General features: G+C 46.5%; 1 protein-coding gene across 1 annotated transcript in view; it reads left to right on the forward strand.

Moving 5' to 3' along the window:
- Window positions 1-17602, forward strand: part of B4GALT1 (beta-1,4-galactosyltransferase 1) — a 53452-nt gene that overhangs the window by 20664 nt on the left and 15186 nt on the right. Inside the window, exon 2 of the mRNA XM_026008974.2 lies at window positions 8996-9231. Coding sequence (XP_025864759.1) covers window positions 8996-9231 — 236 coding nt within the window. The remainder of the gene's footprint in view (window positions 1-8995; window positions 9232-17602) is intronic.

The raw sequence follows: 17602 nt of genomic DNA on the forward strand, positions 1-17602 counted from the left end.
TTGGATTTTTGTTCTGAATAAAATGGCATGCTCTGATTTATGCTTAGAAAGATCTTCCTAGATGCTGTTTTGTCCTATAGATTGCCTTTTATGGATATTTACCTTCCAAACTAGGGTCTTTCCCTGAAATTTTTGACAGTCTCTTAAGGATGGCTTTTTTTTTTTTTTTGCCATTCCGGAGTATCCTTGAGAAAGTGCCAATCCCTCTGTCCTTCATTTTACCTCATGCACAGCCTTGGGGTTGAAATGTAATCCTTAAACAAATTTTTTTTCTACCTTATTATTCATTTTTTCCTCTCGTTTATTTTTTTAAAGCTCTATGTGGGGCATTAACTCATGGCTCTGAAATCAGGACTTGTATGCTATACCAACTGAGCCAGCCAGGTGCCCTGAAACTTAATTCTTAAGGTCCCTGTAGCTCTGACCTGCCAGGACTCTCTGGGGTTCTGGTGTGAGGTAGATCCTGACCCTTCAGGGTGGTGGAATCGGACTCGGGCTTTGTTTCCTTAGGGTTAGGTCTTGATACTTCTGGTGACAGAATCCTGGACTGAGTGACCACTCAAGGCTTTTCTGGTGATCTCATGACCCACGTCAGACTGAGTTTTGGGGTTATTCTCTCAAGGAATAAATGGTATTTGGTGAAGAGCCTGTTTTCATGTGGCTGTGTGAGGTTTAGATGAGGAAATGCAATGTTTTCATTAGGTTAGGCTGTCCACTGCCACAAAGTCTGAAATTATAGGCCTAGAACCTGGAGGAAACTCATTTTAAAATTGAAGGTGAGGAAAAAAAAAAAATTGAAGGTGAGGGCTGTGCCTCTAGATCATGAATCAGTTGCTATAGCTGGACACAAAAAGGCATATTTAGAGCCCAGGAAAGCGAGTGTTTGGGGGTGTGGTTGCCTTGGTCATAGATGCACAATTAGGACCACAATCTAGATTCTCGAACATCAAAAGCCAGATGGTTCCCAGCCCTGTTAGTTCTGCTTCTTTGGACTCATAGTTGAACAAGTGCTGTGTGGGTCAACATACATTTGTGACTCCTACTCCACCAGAAACTGTCCCAAGTACAGAGAAGAATGGGACACAACCCTTGCCCTCAAGGAAAGGAGGGTCTAATGAAGGGAGTGGGTAGATAGACTGGCGCCCTAACCCCACAGGACTCCACTGTAGGCTTATAAAGTTTGTAATGTTGGTGTTAAAGGGTGTTGTGGGCAGGTAGAGTGGAGACTGACTGGTCCAAGGGGAAAACTTGGAAGAGGGGATGACATTTGGCTTGAACTTTGAATTGTTCCCTTACCTCTTTCACAAGGGTTTTTGGCATAGCTTATAAGGGTACATACTGTAAAAAGGACAGATATAAATAAAATCAAAAGAAGAGAAAATGTGACTTACAAAGATAAAGCCTGGGGAAGAGTTAAAATGTAGATATTCACACCTTCTGGCCCAACATAATTATTACATCTGTCCCTTTGCAAAAGCCAAAAGTAAAACATGTTCTGTTATATGATAAGTATTGTCAGAGAGCAGAAATATATGGTAGTTCCTGAGTATAGATTGTTTTTCTTGGTACCTACTCTTTTTTTTAACCTAAAAATAAATTTATTTATTTTTATTTTTTATTTTTTAGAGATAGTGTGAGACACAGGGCACATATGTACTCAGGTGGGGGTGTGGATGTTGGGCAGAGGCAGAGGGAGAATCCCAAGCAGGCTCCGTGCCCAGCTCTTCAGAGCCCAACTCAGGGTGATCTCACAACCCTGAGATCATGACCTGAGCTGAAATCAGGAGTCAGACATCCAACCAACTGAGCCCCCCAGGCATCCCTCTTGGTACCTACTCTTAAAGAGCTTTGTGGGGGTGGGAGGGTGGTGGTGGTTAATGAGTCAGCCTGTAAAACCACCGTTTCTCAAAAAGTATAGGTCCAAGGACCTGCATTAAAGTTATCTAAAGTGCTTGTTAAAATGGCAGAGTCCTGGTCCCCAGTCCCAGACTTACCAAATCGTGAGCTCTGAGGAGTAGGATCCGGGAATCTGCAGTTTTATGTACTTTCCCAAATGATTCCTCTTGCACTCCACAGTTTGAACCTCTGCAATAGAAGGAAACCTCACCAGCATTTTGAAAGCCAGTACAATTGCAAGTAAGAGTACTTGACCTCGGGGTGCCTGGGTGACTCAGCTGGAAGATCACACAATTGTTAATCTCGGGGTTGTCACACTGGGTGTAGAGATTACTAAAATAATAATAATAATAATAATAATAATAATAATAATAATAACTTTAAACATTAACTTAAAAAAAAAGTACTTGGTCTTTGTTTGAAGATTGGGTAGGAATTTAATGAGGGAAGAGAGCAGAGTGCAAAGAAAGGGCAGTTTCACTGATGTGGATGGTTCGTTGATGGCCACGTCACTTTCAGGTGATATTTTGGCAGACCTACAAAGTGTGACAGTTCAGGGACATGGGAGGACCACTTCTAAGCACAGATAGAGGAGTATCAAATGGATGCCACTGTTCTTGATTAGTCCAGCTTCCTCTTGGCCCACCTGGGCTCTGCTCTGCAAACCTCCTCAGGCAGGCTCCTTTATTCTTTGAGCAATACTTTTGTTTTTTTTCTGTACCCCCAAGTGCAGGGTTCTGAGACCACAAATGTGTTCTGCTTCCTGCTGAGAAAGCGTTTCCGTCTCTGGGGTCTAATGGTGGCTTGGATGGTGAGTTGGCAGAAAGAGCAGTGGGTGTTGAAATTGTATTGAGTGTATGGTATGCTGGAGACATAATCAAGTCAGCATGAGTACTAAATTATTCCTCTTTTCTGGTCACTGAGTTGTATGTTTTAAAATCTTTATTTTTCTATTTTTTATTTCTTTTAAAGATTTTTTTATTTATTCATGAAAGACACACACACAGACACACACACACACACACACACAGAGAGAGAGAGAGAGGCAGAGACACAGGCAGAGGGAGAAACAGGCTCCATGCAGGGAGCCCGATGCGGGACTCGATCCCTGGACTCCAGGATCATGCCCTGGGCAGAAGGCAGGCGCTAAACCACTGAGCCACCCAGGGATCCCCTGAAATCTTTATTTTGGAAGATACTTGGTTTTTGGGGAGGGGATGAAGGAGGGGGTGTCACACTTCCTGTCCTTGGGTTATATTTTGAAATATTTATTATTTAATTTTATTTATTTATTTTTTTTATTATTTAATTTTAAAGATAGACCAAAGGTATAAAGAAAAAAAAACACCATGAAATAAATCATTTCCAGTACTTTTGAAGCCTTTGTGAGCTAGATTTTAAAATTAAATGAGTAATGGTTACCATGGGACTTGAGAAATCTCTTCTGGTGGCTCTCTGTTGCCACATTTCCTTGAAGTGTATTGAAAGTCTCTTGGCTGTTTGTATCAGCAGCAGGTAAGCAGGGAGAAGAGCTGTATGCTGTCCACTCAGGTAAGATTTGTCGGCATACTCTGTGTCCATAACAACCAAGTGGGCACAACTTTTGCATGATGAGTCTTCTCTGAGAGGAGATGATTCTGTGCAAAGCTTTCTTAGACTCTCTTCCCTGGTATACCAGATACTCTTTCCTCTGTGCCATTTCAGTTGTTCTCACCACTGTCATCCTCACCAGTTTGCTGGTCTCCCTCCCGTCTGAGAGCAAAGAGCTCTGTATGCCTGGCGCCAGCCTGGCCTTGTGCAGAGGATGGTGCTTTTAATTTCTAGTCTGAGGAGCCATAGGGAGGCCCAGGAGTTCATGAGACCACTGTAGACAGCTGTTACCCCAAGCCTGGGGATTTGGTAGGACCCAGTTTCCAGTGTGTTATCTGACCTTCAGAAGATCGGTACAGAGAAAAACAGCCTACCCACATGATCCTGTGAACAGCACTGTTGTTGACGGGGAGATGGTTTGAAGAGGCACTATGTCATGCTGTCAGGGCTGAGGCCTCTCCGAGGAAGACATGCCAGTATCCCAACTTGAGAGCTGCAGAACTTTGGGCACTGCCTGGTCTCACAGTTTCTAAATATTTGAATTTCATTACCCAGGAAAGTTTCTTTTTTTTTTTTTTTTTTAAAGATTTTTATTTATTTATTTTATTTATTCATTTATGAGAGACACAGAGAGAGAGAGAGAGAGGCAGAGACACAGGCAGAGGGAGAAGCAGGCCCCATGCTGGGAACCCGATGTGGGACTCGATCCCGGGTCTCCAGGATCACGCCCTGGGCAGAAGGCAGGCGCTAAACCGCTGAGCCACCCAGGGATCCCCCCCAGGAAAGTTTCAAAAGAAACTTAGGAACCTTGATCCTGGGCTGTTGAGCATGGATTTTTAAAAAATTAAAATAAATCGATTTAGTTTAATAATCCACCATGATTTCATAAAAGGACATTTTAACATTTAAAGAGCCAGAAGCACCTGACAGGAAGCAAGGGCATTCCCACTGATTACATTTAGCTTTATGAAGAACACATTGTCTTTACTTTTACCATTTGTGGCAGGCTGGTGAACATTGTCATGACCTAGCATCACGTCAAAGATTGTATCCTGAGCCACTGGCCAGTCAGCTGGGAAGTGGTGACTAGATGTTCAAGGCTGTTTTGCTGAGGATAGAGGAATGAACTAGTGGCTCAGCCAGCGTGAAAGTGAGACAGGGAATCCGTGCTGGGTTGGCTCTAGATTAGCAGGGCTTTGATGGAGGGGCACGCGTGTGTTTGGGTTTGCCGTGCCGGGCAAGGGAGCAGTGGAATTTGTCTGAGTTGAGCTCACACATTGAAGTTATTGAGCGCCTTACACGCAAGGCCGTGACCTGGACTCCCAGCCGAGAGGCCCACGTGGCGGGGCTTTAGCCGGGGGAGCCGAGGACAGGCTCACATCTGCTCAGCTGCTTACGTAACCCTGCTTCCAGCTCCCAGAGCCAAGAAAACACACAAGCCAGCCCAGCAGGGCCTAGGGCCTGTGGTAGCACACACCATGCGCTGCACAGCAAGGGAGCCTTGGCTCAGCATGAGGACTGTCATGAAGCCCTCAGCCCTCTGCTTCCTCCCCTCGCCCCTCTCTGAGGCCCCTGGCAGTGGCTCTGAGCTCTGATAGCGGCTCGTTGTGGCTCTGAGCATAGCTGGTCACTGCCCTCCTGGAGTCTGAACTCTGGATTTTCTCACTGGGACAGAGCCAGGCATGCCGTGGAAGACTGCCCTTGCAGCATGGCAGGGGGTGTGCAGGGCACTCAGGGAGGTCTCCTGACTGGCACTGGACCCAGGAGGCATTTGGCTCCAGGTCTGCAGCCGCTGTTGACCAATCTCAGGAATGAGACACGGGGCCCTTAGGGCTGTGGAGGCTTCAGAGAAAGCAGGTGGGGAAAGAATTGCTACAGATAGCAGGATTGGGGATCAGGGTGCTCTGGATGTGTTGCAGACACGATGGGTGTTGTGAGAAGTGCCCAGAGAGGAGCTGGAGAGTGAGAAGAGGCTGTTCAGTAATAAAGCTCTGCATGAAGCCATTGGAAGTCCCTTAGACAGCTTTGAACCAGGGTAGTTTTCATTTAGGTCAGCAGGGAGCTTCTTGAAGTGAGGATGGGTCTTGACTCTCCCATCACCCGCCTCCCCCGCTGGGCACACAATCTGGCACACAAAAGGTGTCCAGAAAGTGCTGATTAAAACAAATTGGAAGTGACTTTGACATACCATAGGAAAAGTTGGCATTAAACACTTCAAAAAAGAGTCTGGTTTGGCACTTGAGTAGGCTCCCATGGATTGTCACATGCTGTTGACGCCTCCTGTGTATGTGAGTGAGTGAGTGTGCTGGGTTTGGGGAAGGGGAGAGGGAATAGAAGATGGATCATCTAGGTTATCAGCTCCCAGAGTCTGGTGGACAGTGGTGTCAGTTGCCAAGGAAACCCTGGAGCGGTGCCAGGTTTGACTACAGGTGGTGAAGGTGGTGGCGATGCATTAGTCAGGGGTGTGTGTGTGTGTGTGTGTGTGTGTGTGTGTGTGTGTGTGTGTGTAGGAGTGTTGAATAAAAGTTCTTTTGGTGCTGGTTGGGTTCCAATCCCTGCAATCTACAGATGGGAAACTGGTATCCTGAGAATGGGTAGTACTTGCCTAAAGATTATCCAGCAAGTCACTGGTAGAGCTGAATCAGGGCCCAGGCAGCCTTTCTCCTGTCAAGGAAACTACCTTAGGACTACCTTTTAGGAATCCTCAAGTGGCCAAAACCAAGATGCTTTCCAACCCACAGATGTCTGCTCTAGGGAGGTTGGGGAGACCATATGTGAATTCCTGTCTTCTGAGTTGGTTTTAGAAAGTGTGTGGTAGGGTGACAGTCCAGATGCCTCTTAGGTTCCCGAAAATGGAGTTATGTTTAGCAGCATCTTCAGTAGGTAGGGTGGGGCTGTATGTGTGTGTGTGTGTGGGGGGGTGTTGCAGATGTTGTGGGGCCCTCTGAAGTGAGGAGAGCCCAGTAATCTTCTTTTCATGTTCTTTTCAGTTCACAAGTGCACTGTGCTGCAGGGCCTCTTCTTTTCAGTTCACAAGTGCACTGTGCTGCAGGGCCTCCCAGAAGCTTTGCCGGGGCGAAGCAGCCCAGGCCTAGTGGCCTTTGTGGGGAAGGGCTACCTCCACGAAAGCCACAAAGCTTGTGAAGATGAGAGGTCCAGCTCCCTGTTGCCCTAGCACCCCGGTTCCTTGGGATTTACCTAGGTCCTTCCCCAAATCAGCCAAGTCATCCCCCAGGGGAGTGGCCTGAGATTCCATATTTTTACGAATTACCTCACATGATACTGATGATGGTTTGAGGAAAACTGGTTCAGGTGACCCCTTACTTAGTCCTGGAGCGTAGTACCTACTCACTTGAGGGCACCCCAGGAAGCTGGAACTGGGTCAGTTGTGTGAAGGACTGATCTGAGAGGCCCCTGTGTCCCTGCGCCAGGGCATCTGCTGTCTGAGCTCTGGTAATGAAGAGAGCAAAAGGATGAAGCCAGATTGGGGCTTTATTAATTTTAAGATTCCGGTCTGTCCTTTCATGCAGAAGTCTGTTGCTAAAGGAAAGAAGGAAGGGCATTTTTGGCAAAGAGAAAAGTGTGGACACAGGCATGGTTTATTGGAATGGGGAGGGAGGTAGAGCTGACTAAAGGGCCTTGTTGCCGCGCTCAGAGGTTTGGCCTTACTTGTCAAAAACTATATAGCCTTTGACCATCACAGGTGTTTTTTTGTTTTGTTTTGTTTTGTTTTGTTTTTGTAGGAAAATGGTCTGATTAGATCTGTGTCTCAGAAGAAAATAAATGGATGGGAATGGGCCCAATGATTATGATCAGCATCAGCACTGGAGGAAGGGAAGGTGTGAGAAGTAGCAGGGGATGCTGAGGAGGAGGAAATAGGGAGTCTGCACCTGCTGAGAAGCAGGAGGAACAAGAGTCATAGCTTACTTCTCTGGGGCTTGTTTCAGGAGGGCGAGTGATCTGTGGCAGACACGGGGTGTTTGGAGCACCACATTCTTGATGAACAAATAGGGCAATGGAGTGATGCATGCCTGGCCTTGGGTGGGTCTCACCAGCATGTTTCAGGTGGATTTGTTTGCAATCTGTGGTCAGCAGTCTCACTTCTATTCTGTAGTTTCCTTTGTCTTTGTGGCCAGTTGGCTTCACAGGTGAAGCTGGTTACACTAGAGTAACAATTCTCAAAATATGTTCCATGGTAGAATGATTTGGTGGGCAAATAAGTTTGGGAAATGGTGGGTTATATAAAGTGAAGGGAGTTTCTTGACTGCACAACTTCTCAGAGCCTTTGGTGTGCCTCATACTTTTCAGAAGCAAGATTAAGTATGCTTATTTGACCAGGGGACATGTTCTTCCATTGAGCGTATTACTGGAATTATTGTTTCCTGCAACCTACTTTGAAAAAGTCTGGCCCACAGGGAATACTGGAGTTCTGGGTTTGAGTATTGGCTCTGTCCCCAATTCTCTCTGCAACCCCAGGCCATCTTTTCCCTGTCCTCACCTTGCATACCACATGAGGGGCGTTCCCCAGTGGAGTGGTGCAGTCCTCTCCTAGTTCCACCTTAGGAAACAGGGACTTCCATGTCTGTATCTGGATCTTAACATTGGCCTCTCCTTCTACTCCTAACCTGTCACTGCCTCACAATCCACCATCCATGTCTCATTGATTTTTCTTCTAAGTCAAGAGCTGTCTTATTAACATATTTCTCTCATCTGGAGCCATATTTTTCCAGGCCAGAAGCTTGGGGTAGGGGACCTCTTTGATTTTTCCTCCTTTCTTCATCCCCTTTGTTACTCTGCCTCCTATATTTACTCAGCATTCTTTTTCAGTGTTCTTTTTAGCTGTTTCTCCTCTTTTTTTCCCCCTCAGTCTGCTCAGGGATCTCAGTTCCTTCAGTACCTATCCTTGAAGTTTTTTTTGTTTTTTGTTTTTGTTTTTTAAATCAGTGCATCAAGTGCCTTCCTGAGACATAGGTTATTCATGCCACTTCTTGCTACCTTCCAATTTGAGGCTGATTCCCATAACACTGTCCTCCCCAACACACACACACACACACACACTCTCTCTCTCTCTCTCCCTCCCCTTTCTCCAACTAGGCTAATTTCAGAGAGTCGATGGAAGTCATTTGTGTAAGGCCACACAGCTGAGCTGGGAGGTGGCAAAGTTAGGTCTCAACCTCAGGATTTCTGAGAAAGTGCTTTCTCATCCATTTTCTCTGATCCTTACAACAACCTTTCAGGAAGTCTGAGCAGCAATCACTCTATTTCCATTTAGAGCTGAGAAACATAGAATCTCAGGGCGTGGGTCCTGGGCAGATGAGTGCTTCATAGGGTGGCCAGCTGTCCAGCTTTGCCTGGTACTGAGGGGTTTCTTGGGATGGTTGATCATGCTAGTGCTGGACATGAGTGCCTTTTCCACAGCCACACTGCCTCCCAGAGGATATGTCTCCCGAGGCTGTGGCCTGGGTGAACCCTGTAGCTTGCTAACTTCTCCTTCCTTCCACCTCTCTAGTCGGCCCTATGGTGATCGAGTTTAACATGCCTGTGGACCTGAAGCTTGTGGAGAAACAGAATCCAGAGGTGAAGGTGGGCGGCCGCTATACCCCCAAGAACTGCATCTCTCCCCACAAGGTGGCCATCATTATTCCATTCCGTAACCGGCAGGAACATCTCAAGTACTGGCTGTATTACTTGCACCCAATCCTACAGCGTCAGCAGTTAGACTACGGCATCTATGTTATCAACCAGGTGAGGTCTGGGAAGATGGAGTGAGGGAGGGAGCATGTGTGTGTGTTTGCACACATGTGAGCACATACATGCACACAAATATGTGAGTAATGGAGTAATGAGGGGTGAGAGAAAGAACATGATACTAGATACGTGGCATTTTATAACCCCACCGCCATCACCCTCCTTAAATGATGCAGATAAGCTAAATACCATACAACTTGCTTGTTGCTGTTAGCTCATTAGGCAAGGGTAATTGCCAGGGTATTTTGTTTTCTTTTTGCTGTTAAGTACCCTTCCAGCAAAACTGAGAGAAAAATGACAATCCTTAGTCTCCCAAAGTAAAGCACTGACTATTTCCTGTCTTTGGGTGTCTGTGTATTTTCCTTTAAAAAGGAAAAACAAAACACCCATTTAAATGTCAGAGTTTTAGGCAGCTTCGAAATGATCTGGTCTGATTGTATCTCCTAGGACATGTGCAGGAGATGGCACCCTTAGATCAGGCCTGAATACCAGCTCCCAGCAAAATGGCTGGCAAAGTCTGATTCGTAGGCCACTGAGTTTCATGTACACTGGGCTGGGTCTGAGAAAAGATACTGCATGTCTGACTCATGTATGTTGACCTTAGCTATATGCTAAGGAAACTAATTTTGAAGACATGCCAGCCTTTATCAGCATGTCCTGGAGAATCAGATTGATCTAAAATGCAGTTTTTATTTTTATTTTTATTTTTATTTTTTTTAATTTTTTTTTAAATTTTATTTATTTATGATAGTCATACAGAGAGAAAGAGAGAGAGGCAGAGACACAGGCAGAGGGAGAAGCAGGCTCCATGCACCGGGAGCCTGATGTGGGATTCGATCCCGGGTCTCCAGGATCGCGCCCTGGGCCAAAGGCAAGCGCCAAACCGCTGCGCCACCCAGGGATCCCTAAAATGCAGTTTTTAAAAAATAACTTTGCTGAATTCTAGTTTGTTGAGAAGCATTATTTTTCTAAGAGTGTAACTCTGGTGTTTTGAGTTAATTCTGAATATCTAAATTTATATTTTTATAGACTATCACCTGCTAGGTGGAATAACACATTTATGCTGTCTGCTTACTAAAGTTCATTGAAATTCATCCAAAGAGATAATACAGTATGCCCAATTCTAAAAGGCCCACTCACTGTCCGTTTCATTTCAAGATAAACTGTGGATCTGCTTGAGGTTGGTAGTTGACAGCTTCTATCAGAGTTAGAAGGACTTTGTATGCCCTTCCTGGGACCAGAGGAAAGATGGAAATAGCAGTGTGTCCATCAGCCATTTCTGAGCACTGTCATGACATAGTGCTGCAAAGAGATTCTAAAGAAGTAAGGTCCCAGTTCTATCTGTCCTGAGGCTTCCTTCCCCACAATGGCAAATAGGACCCTTCCAGGGAATAATCTGTTAAAAATCCCAAATAGCACATGATTGGATGGTGGCTGCCATATGCTTTGGAAGCTCAGAGGAAGGAGAGAGCAATGAGTAACCTTAAAGAACCGGGATATAAACTATGTTCCTAAGGGCTAGAGGGACACCTGGGCATCCCAACTGGAGCCAGTGAACAGGGACTTTAATGCAGAAAGGAGCTTGGCATGTTCCTGGAGATATAGTTGAGCATAGGGGTAGGAAAGCAGCAGAGGTGGTAGGGCCAGGTGCTGGAGCTGAATCTTCAGGGAGGGAAGAGCAGAACAGCCCTGTTAAAAGGAAACTGAAGTTCAAGGTGGGGGAGTAGGTGGCAGGCAATCCCCTTGAGGCTGTTGAGTCCCCTGGCCAAGTGAGGCACAGACCAAGGTCCTGAGAAAATCTGCAGGCAAGGCAGCCAGACAATTGTAGATCATCTTGGAAGAATATTTGACAATGTAAGAGAGAATAGGTAAATGCCCTATACAATCCAAGCATCTTCAATTATTTGTTTAAGAAAACCCGTGTCATCAAGGAACGTTTGATGCCAATGAACACATGTTGATCATGGCAAGATCCAGGAGCATTACTAAAGCAGTGGCGGTGATTTGCCTAGAAGAGGAAGCCACCATCACTAGGAGCTAGTAAGGATCACTAAAAACAAGCCATGCCAGCTATATCTCCTTCTCTCTTTGACAGTTATACCAGTAGATGAGTGATCACTGTATTGTCAGATCTTATTATGCAGAGCATCTGATGGCTTCCCACAAATCTGTCTGACCACAGGGGAAACAACTCTGGGCTAGATAGCATATAAATTAGATTAAAATATACCTTTGAGTAAAGAGGGTAAAGGAATTAGCAGTGATGTAGAGTTTTTGAATTTAGGTGACTGAGGTCAAGGAAGACTGGAGGGAAGGATGGTGATGTAGAGATATGTTATATTTTAGGGGAATGAGAGACTTCCCCATTCAAGTATAAAGTCAGAACAAACACTGGATCGGTGAAATTTAGCCACTATCTTAAATTCCTCACGATTTTAAATTCCTATGGTGTACTATATATAACTGTTTCCCAGGTGTCACACAACAGATTTCTGAATGTTTTATACTAGCTGTATGCCCCTACCTGCCCCAGTCTAAGCTGGGGGGACTAAACAAGCCAGCTTGGACAGTGACACCACTGTGCTGGCTCACGCTAGACCCTGCATAAGACAGGGCTTCTTCCAAAGTGTGCTTTCTGAAAAGGAGCTCTGAAGCCAAATGCATTTGAAAAGTGCTGGATTGAACAACGGGAAGCAGGCTTCATTCCTGCAGAGCATTTAGTGTGCTGGCGTACATTACAGCCTCCAGAGCTACTCAGCACACGGTGTTTTCTGAACTTGGCTGACTGGAGATCTGTTTTCCAAGAACGTCTCAAGCAATGAATGTTCTATGAATGACACTTTGGGGAAAGCAGACCTAAACGAATACCTCCCCGCTACAACCTCTCTAACTTCCCTAGGATACTGAGACCCTTCTCGCCCCATCTCGTCCCACTTGCAACTTAACACTGGAAATATTTTATTTTTAGCTTTCCAAACATATTGATACATTTTTTGCCTCCAGTCTTGTTAGTATCATCATCTCACCACCCTCCCTCCATGTCTTTTTGTTTCTCCATCTTTTCTTTCTTTTCTAAGGGTTAACTTTCCACCTTAGGAAAATATTTTCCTCCTTATCTCTCTTTTCCCCAGCTAATCTTATTTATTCTGCTCCACCCCATCCTGATTATTTGGGAAAATGTGATCTGACTTCCAGATAACTGAATCACGAAGAAACTTGAAGTTTGTTCTAGCTTTCCAGTAAAGAATATCATTTGTATGTATCCATAAAGAGCACATAATAATAAGGTGGTGATAGGAAACCTAATCCTTGAAAGAGGCAGAAGAAGAAATATTTGGAACATGGCCCACCTACAAATTAGGAATTTCCTCTGTTCTTTTTTGTTATATAAAAAAGAGGAAGAAAGAGAGTTGGTCGCATCTGGCTTTGACCTTTGTGTAAATAGGCAGCAGTCAAGCCTCCCATCATCTCTCTGCCTCAGACACCCTGCAGTGGCCTAGGCCCTTCATTCACTGCCTGCCGCATTAAAGATGAGAGAGAGAAAGAATGCTTACAGTAGGAGGGCCTCGGGGACATCTATTCCAAGGGTTCTAACAGGTTTTTGAGAATGGGAACTTCCTGCCTCATTAAAATGTTATGTAATCCCCCATCATATAAGGATACAATGGCGCTATTCTACTTAAAGTAGAGTCCCCATCCCTAACCCTCATTTCCCACTTCAGTCTTTGCTGGGATCTGCCTGGACCCCCAAGGCAGAGGAGGAAACAAGGCTCAGAGAGGAGAAGTGACCGGGAGGAAGTCCCGTAAGTAACAGGAGGGCTGTAGCTCAAAGCCCAGCCCCTGTTACCTAGTGCCCTCTCACTGCATCAGCACTAACTCCACTCTCTAGGTCATTTGGTCCCTTCTTCAAAGTCTTTTTCCAAGCTGGGTATAAGGGCTGGCAGTGAGCTTCAGGCTCCAGCTCTGCCATTTCCCAGGCTCTGTGATCCTAGGCTTGAATTCTTCAGACCTCTGTTTCCTTATTGGTGGGAGTGGGAGGTTTTGGTATTTACACATGAGAGCTGTAAAGCACCTGGTGAACCCTCAGTAAACATTTACTGTTCATGGTATGATTTGTGTTCCTTCTCACCCCTCCTTTCTCCCTGCCTATTTCCCCTGCCCAGTGCTGTTGTGATGAGCTCTTGACTGCTCCCCCTGCCTCCTGCTCCACTCCTTCTCAGTACCGGCCCCAGGACCTTCCCTCCCATTTGTATGGCTTCTGTGGGGTCAGAGGATGGTGGATGATGACAGGAAACGGAATCTCAGGGGACTTAGTGACCATGGCAAGCCTAACAGCTTCTTCTGAGTAGGATTGTGTCTCAAGCTCCGCACACAGGGGTGAGCTTTCATGGGCTTTTGTGGCTCCTGCCTGTCTCCATATCTAGCTGTTAACCACTCACTTTTGGTTTAGGTCCCTCCAATTACCATAACAACTTGCAAAAAACAAAAACAAAACAAAACAAAACAAAAAACCCCAACAAACTTGCAGCTCACAGTAAGTGAGGTGGAGGGGAGTGGGGAAGGCTTTACCAGCGGAGATTACTGTTCATGCTCAGGTCTCCACCACTCCTCCTTCCACCGGTGCTCCAGCCTCACATCAGAGCTCTGGCATGTCCGCCCTCTTGGAGCTGAGGATGGTGCTCTGTGGCACAGATGTCCCACAGTCTAACGCCGGGACCTCAGTGCAGAGGTGGATATCAAGATATGCCATAGCAGATGAGGGAGGGGCATTGTAATTCTTGATACTCAGGAAAGGAAACTGTAAAACCACCTAGGGGGAAAGAAAGGCAGGTTACTACCTGGTAGTAAAAGCCATACAAAAGAAATAGAGGATATTTGTGAGGTTAACGAGCACAAAAATTACCAGACAGATGAGGAATGCAGGCCCAGCCAGTCAGGTGGGTTGGTAATAACTGTGCAGCCCTTTGTCCTGAGTCAGGGCCCAGGAACGGTCTCTCCAATTTTGTTTGTCTATCCTCTGGTGCTTCTGGTCTCACCCAGCTGTCCCAGATTTTCCTATTTCTGACCATGTTACTCCTTAAGCCCTTCAGATGTCCCCACTGCCCACAGCCAAGGTTGTAAAGGGTCCAAAGCCCCAAGCTTGGCATTTAAGACCTGCAGTCCTCCCATGACCTCCCTCTAGTCACTTCCTTGTCAGTCCTTCTTTGGCCACACTTGACACCACAGCCACAACGGACTCTCCATCTACACTGAGACACACTCTGTGTTCCCTTCTTGTGCCTTTGCTTATGCTGCCCCCTCTTCCCCATGTGCCTGTCCTTCCTTCCCCTAGTTGCTTTCTTTCTAGCCACCATTGAACCCCTGCCCCTAGGCCCCCATCCCCTTGCCCCACCTTAGCTCTGTGAAGCCTTGGAGTAGAGCCCACTTCTCCTTCTCTGCTGTTCCCAGGCCAGTCAGTGCTTTCTGGTGAAGGGTGAGGGCTGATTCTGTATGTACATTCCCTCCCTGGCCTGTGGCCTCTAGACCAAAGGCTCCTCAGGTCTGCTACCCTCTGTCTCTCTGACAGCTCCATGCACAGTCCAGTGCTTAGTCAGGGTTTGGAGCTAGAAGCTGATCCCTATCATCCTTGCCCATTTACAGAGCACCCATTCCTAGGACCCCTTGCTCCTCGTTCTCTGGTGAGATCTGTTCCTCTTGGAAATAAAGCCTCCTTTCCCAGGTCAGGTTGTGACCCTTGGGAACCCACCTGCACAACCCTTCCCTGGGGCCTCTCCCCAAAGCTTCCTCCTCCTCACTCATGGGAGCAGGCTGCCTGGGACATTTCCCTCAGGGTGACCTTGCTCTTCAGGAAAAATGCAGAGAATCTACCTTAGCCCTGTGGTTATTGATGGTCATAAAACTTTATGGTCCTTTGGTCCTTTCATGGCCTCATTTCAAATTTTGACCCTACCAGCCGCCCCCCCGCCCCTCGTGAGTACCCTCTTTGTTCCTGCTGAGAGAAAGCTCATGAAGGTAAGCAGCTTGCTCAGGGCCCCCATGATGGCTGGATGGCAGAGCTGGGATTTGGACAGAGATCACCTGAGGACTAAGGAGTGCCTTGGCTTGCTACATTTAGTCCTGAACACACTCATTCCCCTCACTGGGAAACAGCTCCATATCCATTGGCAACACCACTTTGAATCTCAGTGGGTCATGAGAGGTGAGTAGCAGCTTTGGAGTAATAGCCTCAAAACCCCCTGGGAGGCTTGCCCAGTTGTCAGGCTGACAGGTAAATCCTGGTCTGAAAGCCGGGGTGTGCAGTAGACGGGGACCTGCCTGAGGAGTCTTTGACTTCGGAATTTTTTCCTACATGAAGCTAGGATGAATTAGAGTGAATTAGTCACATGGGTCCATCCTGTTATGGAAGAGGACAATTGCCTGGGCCTATGGCCCCCACTAGTTTGATTTCTGTCTTGATTTTGTCCACCATCCTTCTCCTCACCCCCCAATCCCTGCCTTTCATTTTCTCCTGAAGCTGTTGGCACCCAGCTTCACCCCTGAAGCTGCAGACTGATGTGTGCAGGAATGGGGCTCGGGAGTGGTAGAGCCAGTCCCGTCCTGCAGCAGCCCCTTCCTTGAGTGCTTGGATTCTTCTGGATCTGGGGGCCCAGGAGCATTGTGGGAAGGCTAGGAGTGTCTGTGTCCCACCAGAATTTGTGTGCTGTCCCAGTGACTGGTTGTTGCCTTTGCTGTGTGTTTTCTCCACTCCTCCTCGGTGGCTTGGTCCACTCTCCTGGGGAATGTGGCAGAGCACTTACAGGGACCCAGAGCTTGCCAATCGCCTCCCTGGACATGGTTTTTGGAAGTTGTTGTTTTCTCTGCTCACCTGTGATGTCATAAAGGGGAGTGACAGCTTCTTCGGAATTTGCCTTTGCCCTGGAATAGGAGGGTCAGAATGGGCGCCCCCCTTTTCTTCACAGCCTTGACATTGCCTCTTTTCCTTACCTCACTCCCTTGCATCCATCCTTGTCTCTTTTCTTTTTCTTTTTTTTTTTCCCTTCTAGTGGGGGCCTTTTGCTTTTACTTGTTAATCCTGTTTGTAGCAAAGCAAGCTGAAGGAGGAGCTCCTCTCTGTGATCTGCTTCTTACTCTCCACCTACCTCCTCTTCTGTGCCCTCCACCTCCTAGAGAGAGAGAGAGAGAGAGAGAGAGAGAGAGGAGTGCCGGCCTAACTCCTGCTGTGACTGCTGCCGCCGCTGCCACCACTGCTGCCACCCTGGTAATGTCCACACGCCCCAAATCAAACCCGAGCCTGGGCCCTGGGGTCTCCAGGCAAGGTCATAGTCTTTGTGGGCTCACTTGGAAATACTGAGGTCTCTGGAAGCCAGCCTGTTGTGCAGAGGTCTGAGATACAATGCCTTAAAATTAAGCCACAATTGAGCTCATACTGTATATGTATATCCTTTTGTGTCTTGTGTTTTTCTTCAATTCTGTGTCATCAGCATCTTCCCATGTTCTCTCATAGCCTTCATAATCCCCACTGTCCACACTCTCCTACTAGTTAAGCATGTGGCTTCACTGTAATGAACTTAGCCATTCCTCTACTAGAAGGCATTTGGGTAAAAAAAAAAAAAGAATACTAATAATAAATTTAAAAAATTTAAAAAGAAGGCATGTAGGTGATTCCCATTTTCTCACTGGTGTTGATAATACCGTAATGAACATCTCTGACTTGGAAGCTTATTCAGTGCTTGCTTCTTCCACATTTAGAATTGTTTCCCCAGGCTAGATTTTACAACCCAGACTTAGAGGTGCAGAAGCAGTTTAAACATGTTTATGGTCCTTCATATAAGTGGTCAAATTCCTATTTGAAAGAGAAGACTTTATTTTCTAAAATGTTTTCCTAAAGAAAGTCAGATCTCAGGGCCTCAGGGCCTTAGGGCCTCAGGTCCAAGGAAAGAGAAGCACATACTGCTATGGCTCCTGTGGAGCTAGGGTTGAAAAACTCTATTCTCTGTGCTCACCTCACCTAGAATTCCTGCTGGACTGTTCTATTTGCTCACTTCTCTCTGAAGGCAACTTAGGGCTTCTGACCTATGTTCTATCCAGCTGGGGTTAAGGATCTGCTCACTTACCAGTTACTTTGGCAAACAGGGCCACCAACCCCTCAGCTCTCTGGGTGAAGAGCTAAAATATCAGATCCAGGTTTTGTTGAGAGCCCTTTCCAAGCTCGAGGCTACCATATTATTATGGTTAAGAGTCGAGGCCCAACTGCTGTGAAATCATGGGTGAGTGGATATTAGCCTTCCACAAACTCAGCATTTGTATAATCCCAGCAATTCTCCAGGGATCACCTCCCAGCCAGTCTGTCTACTACCCCAGCATCCAC

Source organism: Vulpes vulpes, chromosome 12 (genome assembly GCF_048418805.1).
Source record: "Vulpes vulpes isolate BD-2025 chromosome 12, VulVul3, whole genome shotgun sequence".
Classification (NCBI taxonomy): Eukaryota; Metazoa; Chordata; class Mammalia; order Carnivora; family Canidae; genus Vulpes; species Vulpes vulpes.